The 12155-nt window shown below is 36.4% G+C and overlaps 1 protein-coding gene across 1 annotated transcript in view; it reads right to left on the reverse strand.

Annotated features, from left to right (window-relative positions):
* Positions 1-1209: 1209 nt before the first annotated feature.
* The window catches only part of LOC145980784 (calmodulin), a 35861-nt gene continuing 24915 nt past the window's right edge, over positions 1210-12155 (reverse strand). The window contains exon 4 of the mRNA XM_083113866.1: positions 1210-2150. Coding sequence (XP_082969992.1) covers positions 2122-2150 — 29 coding nt within the window. The 3' untranslated portion in view covers positions 1210-2121. The remainder of the gene's footprint in view (positions 2151-12155) is intronic.

Consider the following 12155-nt stretch of genomic DNA (forward strand, 5'->3'; position numbering starts at 1 on the left):
CCTCCAACTTCATACTCTCCACCTGTCTTAAGTATAGATTGCTAAAATACAAGTAATGTCGCAACACTTCAGATGATGAATGCAGTTTTGGAAGACTACTTAAAAACAAAGCATACTTGTTTAAATTACAACACTCCCAACTATATTATGCACATTCAAAACCATGTTCTTAAGAAAGTCTCAACCACCAGATTTATCAACCTTACAACTAGTATTCAACTATCTCAATAAATTGCACAAGCATTCCAGTTACATCAAATATTTTTCGAAGTACCATGTCACTATCAGAAGGAATATGTACAAAAGTTTTAGTGCATGGACACCAACAGAACAAGTTTGTTGGAAACCAAGCATTAGTAATTTTATTCAATCTGCAAGAAACATTGACATGCTGAAAATATTTGAGGTAATGAAACATTGCGGGGTTTTGAGACTTCAATTTATTGAGAATATGTGGTATATGAGATATCTTTCATATAACTAAGCACTGTACAACAAATCAACATAGGCATTTACCTTACTTAAAGTTTATTCTTCACATTATCAATAACCACCAGTTATCTTCTTCAGGAATTTGTAAAATGAATTTAACATTAGAAGTTAAGGTTTAAAGGATGAATAAAAAAAATTAGAAACGGTAGTGGGTAGCCATGGAATATATGACAGGTACACATCTATCTATGTGGTCTTATTGTTTTAAAGATTTCCCACAAGTATATAATTTATAGTTTCTTCAAACTCCGAAAGTATAACAGGTTGTTTATTGAAAATTTGAGGAACAGATTCAGATAGGTTTGCTGTGAAATTTAACACCTATGTTGAGGATTTAAAAAAAAAAGCACTAGATGGTCTCAAATATGCATTTGCATAATTAGTCACCTGCAATAAAAATGGGAAAACCTAGATCCTGAAGTACTCTCTCCTGCATAGAATTGTGTGCCTTGCCTCCATTACATACACAACTTCATATGGAAATTAAGTTTAAATATATACATGCAAAACTATCCTGTCTTCAATAGAAACTTCAGCCCTTGCCCTTAGAGATAGGAAATAATGCCATGCAGGGAACCAATTATTTCAGAATATAGTGTCCATTTTTATTGCAGGGGACTACATAATGGAGTGATGTATTGCTTCTATTACTGCAGCAATCAGGGAAAATTGTATGTGACATTAAATAGTTTGCCACATGCAACACAAAGGCAAAAAAATGAAGGACACATTTATTTTGTCTTTTATATTCAATGCAATCTAGGTCACCAAATACAATAAACAAGGCTGTGGAGGAAGAACCACCTGTCCAGGAGGTTTTATTTTTAAAGATATCAAGGGAGAGAAATATTCCCTCCTCCAGCAGTCTTTTCTGGATCAGTCCTCTTCAAAGTTTTTTTTTTTTATCTTTTTTTTGGTGTCATGTCAAACCACATTGGCAGACAAGCTGCAGAGCACAAGATGTGAAGTAGCATATCCCACGATGCTTCACTTCTTCATGGACCCCACTGCATGGCAAGAACCTTGTCCTGGTAATGTGTTCCTCCAAGCACAGACACCTTGCACAGTACGTATTTGCAACAACTTTATTTTCAAACTTTTTGTACAGGTTGAAGGAATGTTATCGTTTTCCCTCCCTGCTCCCCACAAAGCTAATCATCTGACAGCAAATGAAGCTGTTCTGGTAGTGATCCTATTTTCAATAACAGGAAAACAAGGGTTGCCAACAAATGGCATCACTGGAAAAAGGCCTCCTGTGACATCAACACTGCTTGACAGGAAAGAAGTAGGAGGAAATAAAAATGGGAGCACAAAGTATTTTTTAAACAGCTACACAGCACAAAATCCACTCCTAAATTTTACATACACAATTTGACACAATGAAAGATGATAATGAAATCACATCAAACTTCATGCCTGGAAATATTTTACAAAAAATTTACATAAACTTTCACCCCTTGATTCACTTATCATACAACCACTTAAATTACATCAAACTGAAACAAGTTCCATTCCAATTTAGTTAGTTTGGTTTCCAATTCAAGTAAACATTAGAATGGAAAGCAGAAATGCAGGCTCTTCTTTCATGTTGATAACGTATCCTCTCCAAACTTCACATTATCACTTGCTTCACTTTGATGTCATCATAGTAACAAATTCTGAAAAGAAAAATAATTCCTTGTATAAGATTGGGCAAAAAAAACTTCATATGGAAATTAAGTTTAAATATATACATGCAAAACTATCCTGGAAAACAGAACTTCCACTAACATTTATAGCCTCCAATGGAAGATCTTAATTCTGTGTTCAGACAAATACATGCAATTACAACATGCACAATCAGCTCCTATACCACAGGCAAATTATCTATGCAATGTGGATTTAACAAAAAATATTTCTTTAAGCATCTAACATGTGAGTAACTTGCTCGACAAATGGCAAGGTATCAATTAAACAAACAAAAGTAAGAAAATTCCACAAAATTGAGATCTCAGCACCTGTCTCATAGCTTAGAGTTCCTGTACAGTTTGTAACTTCAGGTTTTTGATTTATGTTGCTTCACATCTTCAGACTGTCTACAGGGGCAAAGCATGTAGAGGAATTGAAAATCATTTTATAAAAAGTGAATGAAAAGTCTCAAAATGTTTTGTAAGAACACAATTTCAAATATACTGAAAAATTTATGGCATCAAATATTGGGAACTGAAAATGAAACTTCTTTTACATTAATAATAGATCATGGCAACACTAGAGGGAAGGAAAAGCTAGTTTTTGCAACTAGCATGTGTGAGCAATAAATGTTAATGATGGAAAATTGTATGTTGATGCCAGCCACACGAAAGTATTCAGCTGAAAAGAAAATTGTTAAAATCTTGTGAAAATTCCTTGTGCCCATTATGATCACTACATTCAAAACTTATATATCCTATAAGGAATACAACCAACCAAAAGATTACATTAGATGGGCACAGGTAAGTATTCTTCAAAATTAATTCTTTTGTAGAATCCTTCAAATCATTATCCATGATGACAAATGGAAAATATTGAGAGGGGGAGGGGCTGTTGGAATGATACTACATTACCAAAGCCACCAGTTTTGTTTTACGTATTAACATTTTTCCAATCACAATTTTAAAAAATATACAGTTAAAAACCTATTAGAAAGGTTTCCTTATTCTACGGCATATGCTGCGAGTAAAGAAATTACCAATACAATAAAATTTCAGAAGTAAACAGCATTATGTGCAAAAGATTGTACACAACACTGACTTCAAAGCATAGTGCAACAACTATGAAATTCTTAACTCTGATTTTGAGCCTCAAATAATCACCATCATGGATCAACAAACCATGAATTATGAGGGTTGTTCAATAAATAAGTTTCCCTGTGCCATAAAATTTGTTACAAAAATAATCAAGTAACACTATGCACATGGTTGACTAGTCCTATTATATGTCACCTTCAAGGAAAGATAGGCATTTCTCACGCAGACGTGAAGGTGCATGCACAGAGGGGAAGGAAACTACAGAACATCGTGAAATGCCCAGCTTACTCCATTAGAGAAGAGGGCAGCGTGGCAGGTGCATGTGTATTGGACAGAGCTGGTGTCTGGAAGACATGCGTGCAGTGATTCGGTGCAAAAAGGCTCAACATCCACAGGAAGCTGGTTGCTGTGTACGGTGACACCACTGTGCAGATGGTTAACGTGTTCACCAAAGACAGTAGGGATTTTTGATGAAGTTCGATGCGGTCGTCCCTCAACTGGCTCCACTGATGAGTACATCGCGAAATTGGTTGAACTGATCCAGGGGGACATAACAATCAAGGTTCGTGAGGTGGCCAAAACGTCTAACATTTCCCTTGGGACTGGGACCAGTCACATCAAGGCCTGAGCCCGGACTTTTTTTGCACAGGGCTTTGATAATCGGGTGCAGCATTGGGACAAATGCCTCAATGTGCAAGGTGATTATGTTGAAAAGTAGAACAGGTATGAACTTATCGAGACATGTCGAGTTTGCATGTATATATTACAAAATAAAAATGTTACAAAAGAGAAACTTAATTTTTTGAATGACCCTCGTATAAGCTTCGAAAACTTGGCAATTTTATTTTCCAATCTCCACGTTCAGCGTCTACTGAGAGCTCCAGTGTTGACAAACGCTAGGACAACTGGACTATGGGTTGACAACACATGACCGGTACAGACAAAAGTGGAAAGGCAGGGGCATTTTCTGGGCAAATGGAGTAGTTACATTTAGTATGCATCTAAACCCCATACAAAAAAGCTAATTTGGGTTAAAATATAATTTATTTTTTCCACTTGGTTGCTTTGGGAGATACTGGACAACTAATCAATAAATTTTAACGAACAAAGTAAATTGTGAATGCTAAAATAACTGGTCTCAAGAGTTGTGTGATGATGCATGACTATAGTCCTCACAGGCTAATGAAATTACAGGAAGGAGAACTTGGGGGGGGGGGGGGGGAGGTTAGAATGAAAAAATATATGGAGTCTGCAGATCCTGTTCAAACTTTTGTTTCTAGCTCCAATGTGGCAGAAATATAAAAAAAAAGTGGCAATGGAAAAACGTGTGGAGAATTAGATTTGTGCTAAAATTGAGTCCAAATGATCTACATACACAAATTTATATGCAGGTGAATTTAATATTCCTTACCTCCCATCAAAAAAAAAAAGCAATTTCAAGTTGTGCTGAACAAACTCATCACATCAGTCGTGGCAGCAACATCACAATAACATTACAATTGCAAAACTGCCAATACACAGCCAGCAACTAATAATTTGACATAGATCCTAAACACAACAGAAGTATACATTCTTTTAAGGATTATACACAATGCACATTTACAAGTTGTGCCCTAATAGCAACTCTACTGCCAGTGGAAATGCAAGAACATCACTAATTTCACTAAGAAAGATTATATGCTTTCATTCAGCAATAATATGCATGTTGTGATGCATGCTAAATGAACACCAACATGGTAGTGCATGGCAAACATGGCATACTACTTCCTTCCTACCCTTCTACACTAATTGTGCATAAACAAATTAGGACTCAAAATAATTTAATTCCTAGAAGAAAAAAATAATCTGGAACAAAAGATTCCTTATTTTAAAAGAGGCCATGCTAATCATACATATGCAGTTTGAAAATGATTTAACCCTACATCGAACTTGATTGTTCCTACAGATTGAGGCATCACTACAAGAGAAAGATCAACACAAAGACAAATATGTTAACTCGGCATTAACCATAAAGAATTCTCCTCAGCTTACAGTGCCTTAGAGATGCATGTATGCATCTTTTAATGAGTCTGCCTACAAGTGGTCATTAGTGCAAGCATGCATGATGTGCCTAAATTTCTTATTCATCGTTCTACGTGTAACAAATAGTAATAAGCACCTTTTGTAATTAACTTCAACATTACATAACGGTGGATCAAATGAAAACTTAACAGTGGCCGTATTGGGTTATATTTATGTGTGTGTGTGGAGACTACCCTGTGTAGAGGTAGAGCAGGAGGTGAGGAAGGAAAACTCCCTAGATGGTCGCTCGTGAGCAAGTTGGGCCACAGTTGGTGCTTCACCTGCAGTGGCAGAATGTTTGCGAGCAAAGTAGAGCAACATGGTGTTATTTGCTTTTTAGTGGCAAAAGGAGTTTGAGTTCACAAAGTGCAGTGGGGAATGAGAACATGCTCTGTCATTGACCCCTGTGCAGGACTGGCACAAGCGTTTCCGCGAGGGACTGGAATCTGTCAAGGATGAAGAGAAACCTGGTCAAGCTCGCACCATCATGGATGCTCTGGTGGAACAAGTCGACCAGATAATCCACACAAGCACATTAGTCAGCATCAGGAACATCATGTGATGTGATGTGGGAGTGAGTTTTGGTTCTGTATTGTCATTACAGACTGCAGTGCACAAAAGTGAGTGTACAGTGGATGCCACACCATCTCTCAGATAATCCGAATGGCCTCCGTATGGGATTGTCTATGCAGCATCTTCTCAGATACGTGCCGAGGATGATTTCCTGGAACGGGTTGTGGCAGATGATGAATCATAGTACTACCACTTCCAACCCGAAAGCAAACTACAAAGCCAACAGTGGAGACATCCGAGCTCTCCACTGTCGAAGAAGTCCAAGATTGTGCAGAGCAGTGGCAAAGTGATGCTGACATGTTTCTTGATTATGAAGGATCCCTTCGAGTTCCTGGACCATGGTCAACGATCAACTGCCTGTTACTGCAGTCTCCTCCACCATTTGTGCGCAGCAGACCACGGCATGGTCTGTTGTTCGAGAGTGGTTTTGCTGCATGATAAAGTGCATCCACATACATCAGTTGTTACAAAGAACACTTTGGCAATGTTTGGGTGGACAGTGTTGGAACACCCACCCTATAGCCGTGAGACTTCCATATCTTTGGTCAGTTGAAAAAGGCATTGAAGGGTCTGTGCTTCTACTCGCACAATGTTTGCAACTGGTTCTGGTCTCAGCCAAAGGAGTTCTACGACCATGGTATTCACCACTTGGTGAAACAGTGGGACAAGTGCTTCTGTAACTTTGGAGATTATGTTTGAAATAAACCTTGTTTATTTCATTCTGTGGCCCCTGTTCCATTTTCATTTGATTCACCCTAATACAACAAATTAGAAACTTGTTCTTATCTGATTGAATAATAATTTTTAAAATATGATCTAAAAAACACTGAACACGTATGAAGTAATTGCGCCAACACAAGTAAGGCACCACAATTAATATACCTAGTAAATTGACTGCCTTTTTCTCTAATATTAATTCTATACCCTTGATGTGTGTGTATTTTCAATAGAGCATTGTGAAAACCTAAAGACTTTCTGGCAAGATACGAACTGTTCTCTTATAAAGTTGAAAATTGAATGTGAAGCAAGTGTAAGCCACCATGTGCAGCCAAACAAATTACACATTCCATTGCAGTACCAAGCATCATTTTCAGCTTTCCTGCAGAGGTTACAAAGAATGTACTCTGCTAGAAACCATATATCTGCCTGGATATCACAACTGGGTAATATTTGTCCATCTTGAAATCATGTTATAGAATTTGACAGGAAAAATAAGAAAAGTTCAATTAACACTTAACTGAACAAGTCTTGCAGTTACCTTCATGTAGTGTAACATAAAAATGCACATGGCAGCTTTTACTGTACTTGCAACGATTCCATAATTTTTAAGAGTAATTTGCAGTAATTTCAAAAGTTAAGAATCACGTTAGTTCTAAAGGAAAACAATACATAGGGTTATTGAGAAGAGTTTATAATTCAATTAGAGACTACAAAGCAAATTCCCTGTACTGTCATTAAGAACTTTGCATAGCTGCAATATTTCCACCAATTCCACATATATACTTCAATTCTGCCACCGGAAAATTACTCCCAATGACAAGAGGCGCGAGAGCAAACACACTTTCTGTATGCTACTGAAACCTAATGTGTACCAACCTGGTGTAGAATCTGACGAAAGTAGCTTCCGTTGCTTTCATACTTTTAGATACAAACTTAAAACATCCCACAAACAAGTTTTATACATATACAACAGAATAACAGAGCATGCACAGTTGAAACCATTTCTAAAATTTAAAAAATTACCATGCATCACAGTATTTGTATGTACGTATATAATTTTCTGCCTATTTGGATTGAATTAATCAAATTTTGGAAGTTGCATGCTACATAGTAGACTAAAGGGAGGTACTCCAGTTTATGCTGGTACAAAAAATTGCTGTAAAGCGCACAATTAAAAACCAAGTTGCAGGTGCTACAAAAAAGATTAAGAAAAGTGCACTATTATCTATATGTGCTACCGACATATATTGATATACAATGGTCACTCCACACTTCACCCATAAATATCCCCATCTGTACAAGAAAATTATCATGAAACAATGCCTCTTGAAGTAACTATGTAGGGGTTTATTTACTAGTAAACAGTTGATATGTTAATTGTGGACAGATTTCATCTCTTGCATGAAACTTACACCTTCAAATTATCAGTCTCCCAACTTTCTTAATCAAAAACAGCATTTCTGAAATCAATGCCTGCTACTTCTCTACAAATAGACATTTCTACGTCAAAGATCAGCTAATGGAGCATTTTTAATTGTTATCGATTAGTAGATAAAGACAAAACACGAAATGGCCTTCTCCTGCTCCAAACTGTTAGATGTAGTTTCAGTAATTGTTCATTAACTGCCAAACAAATCAGGTTAGAATCCTTCTATGTCTATCGGAACCAGAAGGGTAGTGAAGGTTAACAGTAGGCTATGCCTGCCAGTTTAGTTCCTGTAATGCTATGTGACTGAACTGGTTGCAGGTATATTATAACTAAAGGTCACGCTACAGAGCATTATGTTGGGTGCTGACTGACAACATTCCATAAAGCAGTAAAGCACTGACCACCTACAGTTTTTTTTTTTTCTGATCATCTAAGAATGGGCACTAGAAGTCCCTGAACACCGACTGAAAATTATTTGAGCAAGAGCATGGAAATCTGCAAAAGGAGAAATTTCAATGATGATGGTAAGTACTTTGCCTTACCATTACAACACAACATACAAAATTAAATTAAATTTACGTCAAACATTTGTTTCAAACTTTGTCAGTGGCCATTTCTTTCACTCTCCCCGTTACTGCTCTAGCTTTCTATGTGAAAGTCCCCTAAAGTAACATGTGATGAAAAAAATATGAAAAACCACCTCGTGAAAAATTACATTAAATTTATTTTTTCTACTTTCATTTAAATTAAAGGTTTCAATGTAAGAAGGTATTTTTGTCAGTGGCACAGTTTGTTATTGACAGTGATACTAACAAGTACAGAGAGTATAATTCAACATATCAAGCAGAGCTTGAAAACTAACTGCGGTTTTGAAAAACTTTACCACACTACTACATAAGCGGCTAGCCCAGGATGTGGAACTGGGAATTCAATCACAATTACAAAATCACTTAAGACAATTTGAGCAACAAAATGCATGAAACATTCTGAGGGTAATCTCAATTCTATCCATCTGCCACAAAGAACACAAACCTAGAGAAGACACAAGAAAGGTGACAAAATAGGTATAGGACACTTGTCCTAATTTCAGTGTGATATCAAAGTAAAGTGAGGATTTGATAATAGTTACCAGTTTTGTTGAACAGGGTGGCAACTCTAGGACCATGATAAAATTCAAGTATAATTCCCAGTTTTCATGGCAAACTTTACAAAAATTCAAGGGTACAAGCAGATGTTTTCTCTATCTCAATCTTACGCATTACCAATATAAAAGATCTGAGAGATTCCAATCCTACCAAACAAAAACTAATTCACTTCAAACCTATAAATATTTACTTTAAGGTGCGCATGTAACGTTTGCCATTTCACATATTCAGGCTTGAAATACCTCTAGAAAAACAACTCAATTGTTACAGGATATCATACCGTACAAATAATTGATATTTTATAAGAATTTCAAACTCAAATTTACGTAATCAACTCTAAGATATCTCATCTTGCAATAATCTTCCGTCTGTCATAGATTATTCTGCAAAGGACATTAAAAAAGTAAATGGGATCGAATTCTATTTTCCATGCAGCTTTCCTTTCCTTTCTCGATACAAATAAAAGCTAAACTGAAAAATTTGCCACAGGGCATTTATAAATATGTATAAATTCAATGGGATTTGAATTAATAAAAGTTGCAATTTCACGTCTACGGAGAAAAGATCATGGAAAATGAACGCATTATTCCCAGTGAGTCGACACCCTGAAAAAATCATTGCAGAATGTCAAATACCACACAAAGCTGTTTAATCCAAGTTACTGCCACTGTGGCAAATGCACACTACCGAACACAGTTGAACCTCAATTTTACGTTCATCAGGGGACTATGCTCAATAAACTTAAATGCAGCAAAATTTAAAATCACGAAAAATTTTATATTTTCCTATGTTGGGATCATGTTATGTATAACGAGGCAAAATGTAAAACCCATAAAGGTTAGAACTTGAATTTGTCACACATATTACCACACTGGAATAACTTTCAAATTGCATTACATCTTGGACAGAGGCATCATGAAGCTACATGTGGGCCCCAGATATTACAAGTTTAGTAGGATTTGAATAGTATTAAAGTAAATAGTAAAAGTTATAAGAGACTAAGAACAAAAGATATTTGCACCCTTCTTACAATTAAGCACCTTAGCAAACCAGTGCTTCAAAGGGCAGAGAAAATTTATTTTTGAAGATCACTCCTTATGAAGAAATTAAAATTCAGCCAAAACTGAGTACCCCATTGATAAACTTTGTATGTACAACGAAATAAACTAGTCACCAAACCATTGACAAAAGCTGAGGCTGCAAGTGGAACTCAACACATAGTGGACAATAGAAAGATCTACACTGACTGAGTGCAATAGCACAGAGTTTCCACAGAACTATGTGGCAGAGTTTCTATTTACGAGTGCCCCTTACACACAGATATAAAACAAGATCCCAAAATGTTCAAATGATTAGTATTATAGATTGATTGATTTGTGTTTCAAGTCCACTTTATGAACAGTAAGACTAATTGGGACTGGACCTACAGTTTAAAGTGGGATCCGAACCACATGTGCCTCCATCAGGTAACGAACATGGGACCTTTTGATTACAAGGCAACGATGCTACCACTGCGCCATCGGGAAGGCACCAAATGACCAACTGTCTTTACAAGCAGGTGTACATTGAGGGGGAAGGAAGGGGGGGGGGGGCAAGAAATTAAATCACAAAATATATTTTGTATAAAAAGTTAGACTTCTTGAAAATTGTCTTTGGTTAACTTTTTAATACACATTTCTGTATGCCTCAAGGAACAATTTTCATGTACCTTCTGACAATATGATTTCAAACTTAATTTTATTGACAGAAAACTTATGTCACGTGTTTGCAACATATTTGTTAAAACACTAAAATAACACAAACAGCACGATGAAAAACACTTAGGGAGTTCTTCCGAGCTTTCAACTCCTTCACGGAGTCATCTTCAGGGCTGGTCGAGGGAAGACTCAGCGGACGCGGTTGTAGTTCCACTGGCGTTCTTGAACACATCCACAGGTTATATTGAACTAGTTCAGTCTACATCACGCTCACCAATGCAGAGTGATCGAGAATGCCAAAAAAATGTGAAAAAAAAAAAACTTTTCAGGTAGGGAATAAAACACGAGTTCTCAACTTCATCCACAACCTCCTCTAAAAATATGAAGACCCAATTTACGGTCAATTTGGCTCTAAATGGACTTCTTAATAACCTGTGGTGTAACTTAGTTGTTGGTGTAGGTAATTAACAAAGAACACATTTGATTCTCTGGGATCATGCTGCATAATTATTACCCATAAGTAAAATTACTTTGCAAGTTCGAATTATAATTGCTTTAAAGAATTTGAACAATATCTTTATCGATTAAACTAATTTTATTAATTATGAATATCTATTTTCTTACACAACTCATAAAAATGAGGAAAAAGTTTCTAAAACACTAAATTGAAATGTATGGCCATGAAATTTACACATGCAGAGTTTGTACAGCCCTGTTGTCCCAGTTCTGCAGAGAGGCATTTTAAAGACGTGAAATCATTGCTGAAGAGAAGATAAATTGCTTTTTAACAATATTTTTCACTATTATTACTTAATCCATTCCTGGAAATGTATTTCAGTCTTCAAGTCTTGCTTCGTATTACTGTGCTTCCAAGTGTAAAAAAAGAAATAACCCATCAATTTTGTGGACGCGAAGTCTCCATTTTTCATTGAAATTGCTAGTCGTGCACAGTTTACAGGAAAACCTCGTTAATAGGATATTGGTTAATACGAAGTACTCTTCAATCCGAAGTTATTCACATTCCCCAGCCGATAAGAAAGGATTTATAATGTATTTCAGTACGGATAAATCGAAATACGGATAATTTTTAATACGAAGTTGTTTACAAGACCCTTCCGCAAAACTGGTTTCGCTTAATTCGAAGTAGACACCTGCGTAAATCGAAAAGAGAAGATCGAATGCGGAGAGAGCTTGGACGTTATATTAACTTGACCTTGACATGTTTCCTTGTCCTAAGAGCTGCTGATAACTCGAGGGAAGCAGCCCGAAATTC

This window comes from Lepisma saccharinum, chromosome 28 (genome assembly GCF_977018435.1).
Source record: "Lepisma saccharinum chromosome 28, izLepSacc3.1, whole genome shotgun sequence".
Classification (NCBI taxonomy): domain Eukaryota; kingdom Metazoa; phylum Arthropoda; class Insecta; order Zygentoma; family Lepismatidae; genus Lepisma; species Lepisma saccharinum.